The sequence below is a fragment of the Rhamphochromis longiceps genome, linkage group LG14, assembly GCF_057381845.1.
Source record: "Rhamphochromis longiceps isolate RC_006_pf linkage group LG14, R_longiceps_female_GT1.1, whole genome shotgun sequence".
Taxonomy (NCBI): domain Eukaryota; kingdom Metazoa; phylum Chordata; class Actinopteri; order Cichliformes; family Cichlidae; genus Rhamphochromis; species Rhamphochromis longiceps.
The window spans coordinates 25,215,047-25,229,157 of record NC_140570.1 but is presented as its reverse complement, the minus strand read 5'-3'; the positions used below and the strand labels follow the sequence as shown (position 1 = coordinate 25,229,157).

The 14,111-nt window shown below is 44.4% G+C and overlaps 1 protein-coding gene across 2 annotated transcripts in view; it reads left to right on the top strand.

The window, feature by feature from the left end:
• cux1a (cut-like homeobox 1a) overlaps nucleotides 1–14,111 on the top strand; it is a 57,875-nt gene that overhangs the window by 13,642 nt on the left and 30,122 nt on the right. For both annotated transcript variants that reach the window (XM_085380570.1, XM_085380569.1), the window contains exons 2-4: nucleotides 3,794–3,904; nucleotides 8,261–8,308; nucleotides 12,312–12,390. In XM_085380570.1, the coding sequence (XP_085236696.1) occupies nucleotides 3,794–3,904; nucleotides 8,261–8,308; nucleotides 12,312–12,390 (238 nt within the window). The remainder of the gene's footprint in view (nucleotides 1–3,793; nucleotides 3,905–8,260; nucleotides 8,309–12,311; nucleotides 12,391–14,111) is intronic.

The window sequence follows — 14,111 nt, the reverse complement described above, 5'->3', positions numbered from 1 at the left end:
AACCTCCAAAGTTTTGAGCCTAATAAACTTTATCAAAGTCATTAAAATAACATGTAGCGAAGCATTTTTTAAAACCTTGTGATAATAAATAGAAAACAGGAAATTTAGTTAAAAATATGCAGCATAAGTAACTGCAAGGATAAGACTTTTTAGATTTCTTTTATTTAGGATTTTTTTTTCTGCCATGTTTGTCCTTTCTGACTTCTTTGTTCAGCTCTGAAACTTGCCAAGGCACTGCCCACTCCTTTCTGCCAGTCTGCACACGCTGTTGCTGTTTGTGATCGCTGTGGTGACTCGGATAGATAGTGACACATGTCACCATGCTTTTCATTATGAAAATGAAGGGTCTTCGTGGTTCTATTTAGCCATCTATTAATCTAGCTATCTGCTATCTTTAGTCAGGACGGTAACATAAACTCCAGAGTACATGCTAGCAAGTATCACGTAGCTGGACTGGTTAAGCACTGACAGTCCTAACTGCAAATAATTCAGGCAGCTCGGATGGTTAGAGTTTATACATTAACATTCATATTGTGGAAAAAGTGTCCGCCTCTTTTAACCCTTGGTCAACAAGCTAACTTCCCAGGAAACCTGGAGATATGGCGAAGAGAGCGGCAGCATTTTACAGCTATGAATATATTTGCCCTATGGAAATGTGGCATGACAGTTTGACTCCTGTAGTCCACACCATCCAATGCGAGAAACTTAACAAGTTTGAATTTGATTTAGAAACAAAAATGAAAGAAAGAAGTGGGCATTGGAAGCATTTTTTTATATATATTTTAAGGAGGATGAGGGAATCAAAGACCTCACCAGTGTTCAGTATAATTTTTTTTAATTTTCCACTTCATACAAAAACAGCATCCAGCCGAGAAAACACAGAACTGTTTGTTCAGTGTTTCACTAACGTGCTTAAACATGACAACTTCATGTGCAGTAAAATTGAGCTTAATATAGAAATGTTAATGGTTTTCTAATGGTCGTGTGTGTGTGTGTGTGTGTGTGTGTGTGTGTGTGTGTGTGTGTGTGTGTGACGAGCAGGCAGCGGGGATTGTGCAAGATGAGTGTAAAGTCTGCCTGTGTCTGCTGATGTGGACAGAGGGGTTTGCTGCATAGTCAAAACCTGACTGAGTGTGAGGGTCCTTTTTTATGTCTCCCCCCCCCCCCCTCCTCTCTCCCCCCAAACTAAGACCATGCCCATAATTACTTGCCCACTTGGCCATGAATCAATCCTCTTTCATGTGTGATGTGTTTATTTAGCTTAGCAGTGAGAATTTTTCTTTTTTTGGAGCGAGGATTTGGTAACACATTGGGATATATGCAGGGTATTGGAAAGGGATTGGACAGAATCAAGGGCGTTGGAGATTGGCACATGACCTCTTAAAGCAGAGCCCTAGTGGAGGATTGTGGATATTTCACTTTTATGAGCACAAAAACGGATCTTATTGATCAGCTTAAATGAATTGATTTACCTGCTTTGTTGAATTCCTTCAACACCGTTTTGCATAAAATTCGTGGACTAATGTGCATATCGGAATGCATCCTGAGAGCTCCTGTCAATAAAAAGACAATGTTGTTGCAGGATTTTTCTTCATCTGAGTAAGCAATACTATAAGCCCTGCGTTTACAGTGACTGTGAAAGGCTACAAATGAACAGCAGTGTATAACAAAGGAGCCATGCAGTGTGAAAGTTATGATCTCTGTAAACCCACAGTTGAAATAAGAGTGGAGAAATGAAAGCAGTTGTAATGGGCTTATTCAGACGTTACCTACGCTCTATCGGCCATCCATACTATTTCACATTTGCAGAATTCGCATCACATCATTGCAGAGGGAGTATTTCTGTTTTCCAAATGTATTCCAAATGTATTCCATGTGCCTAATCACACAGCTGGGATGATTAACAGCAACCACACTTCGGGGATACACTGAAATTTACCCTCGTTGCTGCCAATTCCAGCTGAATTCACATCAGGCTTTAAAATAAAATTTCAGCGAGTGATTATAGTCCACGCTGATCAGAAAAACAAGGCTTCATGCATCATATCGTCGTCATATCAATTTGATCCTTGTATCTTGAACATACTGGGCCCTGTATTCTTGTTCCTGTAGCTAATCTTTACCAATGCAATAATTACACCACTGTTCATGAACTAGAACATTCAGTTTTTGACAATTAATTTAACATGATTAAAATTTATCAGGTTCCTCCTTTCATCAAGCGATGCACAAGCCTCTGCGCACGCTCGAGTTCACTAACAGATAGTGCAGCTGCTCCATGGCCATGGGCAGACAGGCTGCTACATCAACTGCTCCATGGGCAGTGAGAACAAGATGGCATGTAAGCAAGTGAGCAGTTTTTTGTTTTTTTTTTCTCTCTCCCCAAACATCCTGTTTCTCCTGCATAAAATCCATTGCAGGGGACAGTCGACCGAATCCATTTGTTATACTTTTTCATGGTTTGTGGTTAAAACGAGATCACGGCTGGTCAGGGAATTAAACGTAATGCTGATGGAGGGGGAAAAAAATCTCCTAATTAGTTCTTGATCACACTGTTTCTTCAGAGGGTTGAAATTTCTTGTGTGTTTTTGGGGGTGGGGTGTATAGGCAAAGTGGGGAGGTGGGCATGTGTGCGTGAGTGTGTTTTGGGACCTTGTCAGCAGACTGAGCCACAAGGGCCCCTGTGGTAATGTGTGTATTAAATGATTAGTGCGTTAGTTAGCATAACGGCCCTTCAGCAGCGTTTAATCACTCTCAAGGGTGGGCGGCCTCACAGGAGGTGAATGGGGGGGGGGAGAGAGAAGGGGAGGCGGGGCAAAGGCAGAAGAGAGATTTAAACTGAAGAGAAGGAACTGCTGGTTGAATGAGTGAGTAGATGATCTGTAGAGAGTATGGAAAAATGAGGGAGCGAGCATGACGGAGAGCAAGAATCCAGCCGAAACATAATCCAGCAGCACTCTCACACACTCAGCGGAGAGCGGAGATACAATCTTTACAAGGCCTGAACGGCTTGTTAATGTCAGCACACGGCCCATCAGCTGGAACAAGTCCCATAAATAGCTATTAATAACAGTGCAAAATGGATGTGGACGAAGGTGGGACCTCCGTTCAGCCTTGACAACTGCTGCTGTTGATAATTGTGTTTTTGTTGTTATGTGGTGAGGAGTCACCTGGTAGTCAATAATTGGTTTGAAATGCCTGGGCATTTACTAGTAGTGGTTAGAGCGGTAACTGATTGACTGCCAGGGTGAAAGGCCGTCAGGTTTTTCCTTGGTGGGCCGTTGGTGTTGTGGTTCTGCTTTCTGAACAGGTTAATGCTCCAGCAAAACCAGTGGAACTTTATGATTTGATAGGCCTGAGTGGTCACAGACATATTATAGGTCAAAAATAATAATTTAAAATACAAAGCAACCAATCATATGTGTGTGTTTGTTTGTTTGTTTGTTTGTTTGTTTGTTTGTTTGTTCTTTACTTTATGCCTCAAATTTTTAAAACTGGCTGTAATATGTTTTGTGTAGACCCCAATGAAGGCCACAAGCTGAAGCACATCAAAGGTTTAGTTTTTAGAAACCTCTACTCTGTGGCCGTGTTTTCGGCCTACTGCAGCATTCTGAATAATATCAGCAAAGCAAATAGGTCCAACAGTTTGCAGTCTAGTCATAAAACAGCTCCCATCTTTTAATCGTAATTGATAACAATGATTACGATTATAATGACCATTACAGTAGTGATAAGTGTAATAAAATGTTGAATGCAACTAACAAAAACAACAACCTGTCTGTTTGTCTTGCAGAAAGAACTAGACGTCACCGCCACGCAGCTTGCCAACAGACAGGACGAGAGCGAACAGTCCAGGAAGAAACTCATCGACCTGAGCCGCGAGTTCAAGAAGAACACTCCAGAGGTGAGAAAATCGGATATTCACAGGCGAGCACCAACACACAGCCACGCGTACAGTGCGCCCTGCAATTCTTTTGACAATCACGCTTGGCCTCGGCGTTTCTCGGTGTCTGCTCTCCTCTTCATAAATGTAGCCGTGATTATTTACTGAGAGGAGTAGACGGAACAGAGATGCGGGCTTGGCTCCCAAAAATAGTCTCTCCATTAGTTTCCCTGAAATCCTAAAGAGACAAAACAGAAAACCCCTCAGGAGTTTGTATTATCTGACCTAGTTTTTTATGCGAGCAGAAAGTGTGGTCGGTGAGTGTGTGTGCGTGCGAGAGAGGGAGGCAAGGAGAGAGTGACAGAGCAGGAGAGAGCAGGAGAGAGCAGGAGAGAGAGAGAGAGAGAGAGAGAGAGAGAGAGAGAGAGAGAGATCAGGAGGGAATTCTGTCCTGTTCCTGTGTTCCCATCACTCCTCCAGGGAATATTTGTTTCATCTCTGTAACCAAGGCAACATATTTCAAACCTCACAGCAAAAACAAAGTATTGTTGTGTTATTATTGGTAATGTCACCATGGTGAATTATTGATGGCAGCATGAATTATGTATGAACGGAGTAGACAGTGGATAGAAAATTGTCAACTCTCCGCGGAGTTGACAGTAGGCCTATTATAGTTACCACAGGATGGGGATTGTGACTATTGACTTCAGCATGTAGCCCACCCGCTGTAGAGGAGTATACACGGGAGGAAACTGTACCTGCATACAAAGGATGCTAATTTCACTTCACCCTACACATTCATCTCTAATCTCATTTCCAAGTATAACCGCACAGCTAACAACACACACAGGGAGGCAAGACAGACACAAAGGGAGAGAAACACACATGCAGAGGCAGCGGGAGCCATGCACAAAGAGAACATGCAGAGAAGGCAGAGGCACAAACACACAGAGGCAGATAGCCTAGATCACAGAACAGGACACACACATTCATCAGTGTAACAAGGCTGTGATTTAGGAAGGCTCCTCTGGCGTCTGTGTGGCCCCTGGCATCTCCCTGGTATGTGGAGGAGGAATCTGAGCCAGGCCAGACGAGCGACAGGATTCATTACAGGGCTGTAACAGCCTCAATAGGAATCAGCACTAAAACTCCGGGCGTTTGGAAATACAGAAGCATCAAGGCTGCCTACCAAACAGGCTGGTTCATAACGTGTGATGGCCCGCGCTTGATTAAAAATGCCCCGATCGTCTTGTGTGCATTTGAGGAGCCGCGTTTTTTTTTTTTTTTTTTTTTTTTTTTTTTCCCATCGCTTGCGTGGCTGCATGTGTATGTGTGTGGTTGACCAGCTTATAAAGCGGGCTGTCAGCTCTCTGTGGTCCGCACCAGTCAACGGAGATCACAGTCACATCAGATCAGACTGCATTAGGCTGAGCGGGAGTCCGTCTCTGATCCATTATTCAACAACCAGGAGACCGGCCCACGTTGACTGTGTCTAGTCTGCTGAGCTGTACTCGGTGTGAACTGCACTCATGGTCTGCATAATAACGCACACATGCACGCACGCACACACACACACACACACACACACACACACACACACACACTCACGCAGGCTTTTGTAGCATTTTGAAAGTAGTGCAAAGAAATGCAGCGTGAAAACAAAGTTTTTATAATTCATTAGGACTGACACGCTGTTGAATTTTTTTTTTTTTTTTAAGAGACTACATCTTGCTGCGCTTCCTAAGTCACCTAAATTATTCATCCACTTCTTAATTTCCTTTTAGTTAGTCAAGACTTCCCTACTACACTGTTATAAAGGCAAGGGTGGGAATGGTTGTAAAATGTCCCAAAGATTGCTAGCCAGAGGCAGTGGTAGTAAAACAACTGTGTGTGTGTGTGTGTGTGTGTGTGTGTGTGTGTGTGTGTGTGTGTGTGTGGTGTGCGCGTGCACACACACACACACACACATGTTAGTGTTTAGCTGCAGGCCAGACAGACAGCGAATGGGAGTTCCATACTCCCTGGAGGATTCCTCGGGCTGGCCTGTCTGCTGTCTGCCGGCAGCTTACACACCAGCCATCCATCTCTTGCTGCCTGGGCCCCTCCACTCCCCTCACTACACACACACACACACACACACACACACACACACATTGACCATGGTGTCTGTGTGCATTGTTGTTATATGGTCATAAATCTTTGGAAGTGGAGGGGGCAGGGGGTGGAGCACCGCAGAGTGGACCAGAGGGGTTTAAAACTCCGGTGTTCAGCAGAAGGAGTCGCTTGGTGCCGTGTGGTATTTGCGTGTGTTTGTTTGAGTCTACACTAGGTTATTATAATTAACTAAAAGCTAAAAGTAGGTGTAAATGAAGCATTTTAGTTAAGCTCAATACAAACAAAAGCTAAACTTAAATCGAACTAAAATAGAGTAAAAAAAATACTGAAATCTTCAGTTTTAGGTTTTGTCACTTTGGTCTGATTTGCTTTTATTACCTGCCATGTGTTTATCGAGACTTGAGATGTCTACATGTGTGAATGAACATCCTTTAGAAAATCTTGTTTATGTTCGTATTTCTATTCTGAACCTCTGAAAAATGTGACTAAAGCACTCCAGATTAAAGTAATTAAAGACTAAAAGTAACACTGAAAAGAACGAAACGTTTTTCTCTCCCCCAAACAATCAATCCGCATCTGGAAACTGTCTGAAAATAAACCAAATCGAAAACAAAAACACAAAAACGAAAGAAGAAAAATGCAAAAGTATAATAATTGTAAGTAATCATTGAGGTTGCTGCAGCATTTATGAAAGCTTACAGCTACTAAAACCTAAAAACTCAAAGTTAATGAGATTGTTAGAGCGACTTCATATGATTTGGTTTTCTTAAAAAAAAATTTATGGTTGCCTCGAGTTGACTCATCGCGCAGACTCCTTCAAAAAAAGCTGAATATTATAATTTCAACAAAGGCGGCAATTATTGCTGGACTACTTTTTTTGGTTACTGTATTTTCATAAGAGGTTCTGTGAATCAGCGCTGAGTTGATGATAACACAAAGTGTGAGATACTGAAGTGAAAAGTGCCTTAAATGTTGCATTTTCATTGCCTTGCAGCAAAACGGGGGCATAGATGTTCCAAACAAGTGAACTTTTGTTTATATTTTGTATTTTCATGAATCCAAATATGCTGTAGTGCAGGTCATCGAAAAACTAAAAGGAAACTGAAATGTAAAATTAGAATATTATCAGAATGCAAACGATGAAGCTGACACTTATCTGGTGTTTTGTGTGGGTGGGTCTTTTTTTTTTTTTTTCCCTCCATGCTCTTCATCTCCTCTGTGTTAGAGGGAGAAAAAAGAGGGAAGGAGGGTTTTTTTGAGGGGGGGGCAGGGTGCAGGTCATTACCCCTCAGCGGGGGGATATTGAATTGGCCCAGACAAACAGCCGCAACGACCCCTGATGAGGTAACAATGAAGCGGGGTCACCAAGGTCACGACCTGTCCTCAGCCCCAGACAAGCGGCCTGTCTGGACCAACCTGGGATTAGGCCTGGCCCCAGACACTGGTCCCAGGTCAGTTTGGGATGCACGTTCCCCTGCAGCCTCAGCTAGGCTTTTAAAGGCAGAGGGTTTCTAAAAGGCGCCGAGTCTCCCGAGCACACATCTGTCGTTGCCCTACTTCACATCTTCATTAGGCAGTTTTGAGAGTGCGCGTGCATTCACAAACTGTGAGAATCAAGTGTTCCTGTACAGAATGTCCTATTCTGCCGCGCTTTTTACCATACGCTCCATTTCAGTTTGTCAGGATGTGGGCTCAGCTAACAGCACGGTGATTTGCATGTTCCCCTGATACGTACTCGACCGGGTATCTAATCTGAAACTGCTGACTTGTACTGGAAAGTCATGCAATGGGACTTGGGAGGATAAGGAGCGTTTCCATTATAGTAAAAAAATAAAATAAAATTTGGTGCGCGGACATGATTTGCATTAACGGTAGGCCTTCTCCTCGGCTCATTCACTCTCACGTGCGCTAGCGCTGCCCCTGGGTGGCCCAGGTGGTGCTGCACCTGTTCTTGTGAGAAACGCTGTCCGCCGGAACACCTCCGGGTACAAACCTGGCATCCTCCCTAACATCATGTTCATCACTCACGCACCGCAGTGTTTTTTTTTTTTTGTTGTTTTTTTTCTTTTGTTTTTCATTGAGGTTGACAGCAGCAGGAACGGTCACTGCTTGAGCAGCTTATTCGATTGCTACATAGTCATTATACAACTTGTGCATCTCTGCCACTTGTCCCTGTGTTATTTAGTGCTATTTAAGGATTAAAATATTCAGTTGATTCTTCTGTTTTTGATACTCACTAATCTCCTCTTTATTTTTTTTTAGGATTTACGGAAACAGGTTGCACCTTTGCTTAAGAGCTTCCAAGGAGAGGTGAGTGGATTATTTTTGGAAATTATTATTGACACAGCGATATCCATAACATGCTCCAAGCAAAGTAATCAAATAATGCATTTTATGAAGCCTGTTTGACATTCATTAACTGCTAACTTGCTTCCTCTCGCAGTGCCTTTTTTTCTTTTTCTTTTTTTAACTTTTGTCTTCAATCATCATCTCTTCTCTCTCACTTCTCTCTTTCCCCTCTTCACTTCGCCATCTCCTGTTCTCTTTCTTGCCACTATCTCATTTCCCCTTCTTTCCTCTCCCTCTTTTCTTTGCTCTGCTCTGCTCTTGATTTTCTGTCCTATTCATGAAGTCCTGTTGCCCGAGGGTGTGTTTAAATTGCATCCTGCAAAAAAAAAAAAAAAAGGCACCACAAAACCCTAGCTCTAGCCAGTCACAACTCACCGAGTGCTATTTCCTCAGACTTTGTCTGCATGATTCTGTGGGGGGATATTTGTTGTTGCTTTTTCTTTTTTTTTTCTTCAGTTGATTTGGTGAATCATGAGCCATTTTTGCTCATTGTGGCACATGCATGTTTACTTTAAGTTTGCCCAAGGTTTTTGTGTACCTTGACCAATCAAAGGTGACTTTTGTGTGTGCTATATCATACCCCTGCTGTCCCCCCCCCCCCCCCCCCCCCCCCCCCCTCTATCCTCCTCCTCCGTCATTTTGGCCCATTTCCATCGTGGCTCCTCCTCACTGGCAGCCATGCATTTCCAGTTCGCTCCCATATGTGAAAGTCAGTGGGTAGGAGTGGAAGCGGCTGGTTTAGACTGGGGCGTTATTTGGGGTTGGAGTGGGTGGACATTCAGCAGAATCTTTTCTCTAACACACACACATACACACACACTCTCACACACAGAGAAAGAAAATCATCTCAATAGATAGTGACAGGGCTGCTTTGCTACTGGCCATAGAGTGCTACAGTTTAACACTGGGTTAGTTTCCATATTCTTGTGTTAGAGCAACAACCACAGCCAGTGGTTATGTAAAAATGCTGTAATTTATAGTGGTTCTTCCATGTTCTGCTGATGATCCACAGTCTATTTAGAGAATAGAAACAGCAGCGGTATAATTGGGGCTTTGTCAGCTGTTTCCACAATCCTCATGTTGACACACCTCGACGGCGTGCACACCAGAACACGCTGAGACGCGTAGTGGGTGGTCGCGGAACTGAGAAGGACATTATCTTATGATTATTGAGATAATACTGTACACCCGCGCCAGTCTTAGAGCAGCCCATCAATCAGTCGCCTATTCTGCACGCTTGCATGCCACGACATGAGTTGCTCTGAGAATGTGTAATTTTAGCCCGTCTTTGTTTGCTTACCCCTCAATGCTTTGATCAAGGACAAGACAGCACCAGAAGCCAGAAGGTCTTGTCGAAATCCCACAGTAACTCATCCTTAAGCATTTTACCCAGGAGGGTGAATCTTTACTAAGTGAATGTAGAACTCAGACAGAACAATAAAAAGTTTTAGCCCAGGAACTTGGAGGTCTTGATACTCTGTTTAATCTTTGTCATTGAAAGGTGGATGCCCTCGGGTCATAATTATTACCAATAACAGTAGTGTTTCCACAAGGCCTCAGTTTGGTAAACGGGTTATGTGTGTGTGTGTGTGTGTGTGTTTGTGTGTGTATGTTGCATACTCAGTGTTCCTTGTTGGTCCATCGATCAGATAAGCTTTTCCATTATCCAAGGCTTCAGTCTCTGCTTCCCATAGCCTCCCCTTATCAGACTCCACTGGGGCCAGCCACACACACACACACACACACACACACACACACACACACACACACACACACACACACACACACACACACACACACACACACACACACACACAGATATATATGTATACACACACAGGTCAGCCCGATGCCCTTCACACACTACGGGTTAGATAGGGGAGCAAGGTGGTGCTGAGTGATGGTGGCACAAGGTGCTGACGTATGTACGTATGTGTTTGTGTGCGTGGACTTGTCAGGGATACCTTTTTGCAATTGCAAGCACTTCTCATCAGTAACCTACTGATACTGGTGAGGTATCATTTGTGTCACTTCATTTGTTTTGCTTGGTGTGTGTGTGTGTGGGATGGGGGCAGGGGAGCATGTAATAGCAGATGTCATTGGGATTGGTTGAAAGAGCTGCAGTTTGGAACAGCAGGGTTGTATTTGCAAATCCTGGGTGGTCTTCTAATGGCTCTGGTCCTGCAGTTAACCTGCCTCTAACTGTAGGGTGTGTCCTACATTAAATGTCTATTTCCTGCCTCCCATGTTGGGCTATATAAAGCTAGTGTACCACTGACCTTGGCCCAGTCATTGTACAGTCACGCAGCTGGCTTCCTTCGGTGCCATTGGCAGATAATTTTTTTTTTTCTGTGTGTGTGTGATGGTTTTTGTATGTTTCTTTTTTATGATGAGATTGTGTGGCATGACTTTAAGTCTCTGATCACATTCCCTTATATATACAAACACACACACAGACGTGTGCACGGACATTTCGACAGGTTTGATGTTGGTGTGTGTGAGAAAGGTATTAGTGCTCTGTATCTGTAATCTCCCATTAGCGGCCATGCATTTGAGGATTCTGATCGCTCAGTGTCACACAGCACACGAAGAAGGGTAAAGTACACGATGCAGCATGATGTGAGAACGAGAGATATTAGTATTGGAGAGAGAGGGAGGAGGGAGATTGCAGGAGCATGCAAGAGAGACTCAAGTGTGACAGAGAAACATGTGAGAAAGGCTAACAGTGGAAAAAACAAATTGAGGAAAAGAAAAGACTGAGTCAGAGAACATGGAAGTGACAAGAGAGAGAATTTGTGAGAGAGACGGGGAGAAAGACACAGAGAAATGAAAAAAAGAGGGAGGGGTGGTGTGCTGGCACCAGCCTACTCAGGGCCAGATGTTTTGCGGCTAAAAAACTAGAGATGAATCAAAGCCATGTGAAGAGATTTATTAGGTTCCCATAGGAGCCCAGGCAGTATTACATGTAGCCCGCTCTGTTTACAGTGGCAAGAACCCCTAAACCACCCATCAACTACACTACTGGCTTGGCTGGGAATGTGAAGACTTTATATTTGGACTTATATAGGCTTTTGTCTTTATTCCTTTTCTCTCAGTGAATGTGCTGGAGGAGTTGGAAGAGAAACACAGGCTGTTTAGTCTGAGTGCGTGAGCCAGAGTAGTCAGCTGTAGCTCTGCCCAGTACAGTAGCACCATCTGAATGTCTTTATTTGGCATCTGTTTCCCTCGATTTAGACTTGATTTCAGATGCATTTCGCCTACTCTGTCTGCTTCTCATATTGAAGTGTGACACAGAGACTATGGCAGAGCTCGTTGCCTCATGTTTCAGCATTGACAACAGCGTAAAAGTTCCCCTCTCCAGTATGATTTTAGAATTAATCTCTTATAGATCCAATCTAATGCTGTCCGTTTCAATAATATCGGTGATGGAATGCATGCCGTGCCCTCTTGTGTTAATGGCTGCATCAGTAATGGATCCACACTGTATTGCTGCTAAGAGCTGACTGAATAATCTGCCCCTGCTGTGGCTGGAAAGACTGAGCCAGCTGTTTAATGATGTCAGTGTGCTGGAGGGGAAACAAACACACACATTTGCACACAGGCTCGCCATCTCTCACACACACACACACACACACACACACACACACACACACACACACACACACACACACACACACCAGACTGAAGGACTTAGGCACACTCACTCGAGGACAGACGGATAGACGAACACACGTACACAGCAAACGAAACGCATCCGTCATCGGCTGAACAGCTGAACTGACTTCACGGGAAGGAAACACCAACGTGGCCGCTGTCATGACGGCCCCGATCTCATGCAACATACCAAGGCATAGTGAGGATAGACAGATATGTAGACGGCTCTCACCGTTAAATTAATGTGCCTGCTTTTGGAGTGTATGGTAACTGACGTTTAACAATTACGTTTTATTTTTCCTCCTTGCAGATCGATGCCTTGAGTAAGAGGAGTAAAGAAGCAGAGGCCGCCTTCTTGAACGTGTACAAAAAAATAATCGATGTCCCAGGTAAGACTGCTCTTAGTGATGATACAAGTGTGTTTGTGTAGACTCCTCCCTAGTCCGGAATTGCAATCAGGGAGACCTTCCCTCATCCGTGCAGACAGCAGCAACAGGGAAAAACGCAGAAAACGTGTGACACCGTCCCTCTGGTGCTGCTTCACTGTTCATCCAGGCGTGTGCGACGCCTTAATATGTCCCCAGGAGACCTCATCCCCATTGGTATAGCCGTTATAGGGTCTTAACAGAAGGTGCGTCCTGATACGGATGACAAGCGTGCCCACAATTGGCCGCGGCAAAGTGTGCACATACACGAGCGGTCGCATCCAGCAGCACTGAGGCTGAGGGAGGGCCGCGCGGCACCGAGAGCTGCAGAACACACAGCCACAGTGCTGCTGGTAGGAGACTTTCAGCTGCTCGGGAGCCCTGAAGGGGCCGCGTATGCAGGAATGAAAGAGTTGAGTTCATCTATAGCGTAAGGAGGTCATCATATTCCCACATGGATAGACCTACAGTAATATCTTTGGATTGTACTGCTCCCAATAAGTCAGCGCCAGCTCTGACGGGGCTATTCTTAACTTGCAGCGAGACAATGATGTAATGCCTGATGCATACACGCACACAGACACAGACCGGCCTGACTAATGCAGCAGTCTTGAAAGAGGAAACAGTGTGTTTTGTTCTGTCTTCTATCAGCTGAAGGCCTGGTTAGTCAGCCCAGTGTGCTCTGGTTTAGATTAAAGGTGTCTGGCGAGAGCGTTCAGCACCAGTGGCCCACCAGTCAAACTGCTTTTAACAGGCTGTACAGTTGATTTGAAGCGGGGGGGTCCAAGTGAAGGACACAGGTTTGATAAGAGGGAGAGAAAGTTGATTTTTCAAGGGCACAGAGGCAGATAGGAGTCCAAATTCAGGGCGTACAGTTATGTTAGCGAGTGTTTGTACTTGTGTGTATTTTTTTTTTGTGAGACTTTGGAAGCAAACGCATGTGTTTATGTGAAGAGGTGTGTGCGTGCGTGTGTGTGTCAGAGCCAAGCCCTGCATGGTGTGTCACCTTGACAGCACAAAATCAGCATGAAATTCCCCAATCGTTCTCTGCTGATCTCTCATTAGCATAGTTAAGATATCTAACTGCGTCAGACATGAGACACACACACAAACGCGCGCGCACACACACAGCCCTTACCCCCAGCTGTAAGCTGTCAGTTCCTCTTATCTGTACAACACACACTCATAAACACGCACACACAAACACACACACATAAACTGCTCTTTTAGCTGGCATGCTGATGAGCGTCGCCTGCGTCTCTTGGCTGCCTGTCACCAGTCTGCCACCCATGAGCACCAATCAGATGTGATTGGCCTGACTGACAGGCCTCTCTTCATCACACTGACAGTTAACCCTGCTGTGTGTTCAGAGATGTTGGTAAAATGCCTCCAGAAAGTTGCCTTTCTTCCTTCTGTCTCTGTTTCTTTAATCTCGTATTTACCTTTTCTCATTGCCTGTTTTTACAGCTCCGCTTTGTCCATCTGTCTGCTCCCATGTTTTTCTTCTTTCTCGCTTTCAAGCGGCATCATAGCGAAACATTTTAACTGATCATAGCCCAGTAATCTCTCCTGTTAATTTGTCTCTTCTATGTTACTGTGTGCCTCTACTTATCCGGTTCTCCCGCTGCGCCAACAGTTGACGCATTATGTTTTTTTCCCGCATACAGAAACCAAAGTTAATCTCC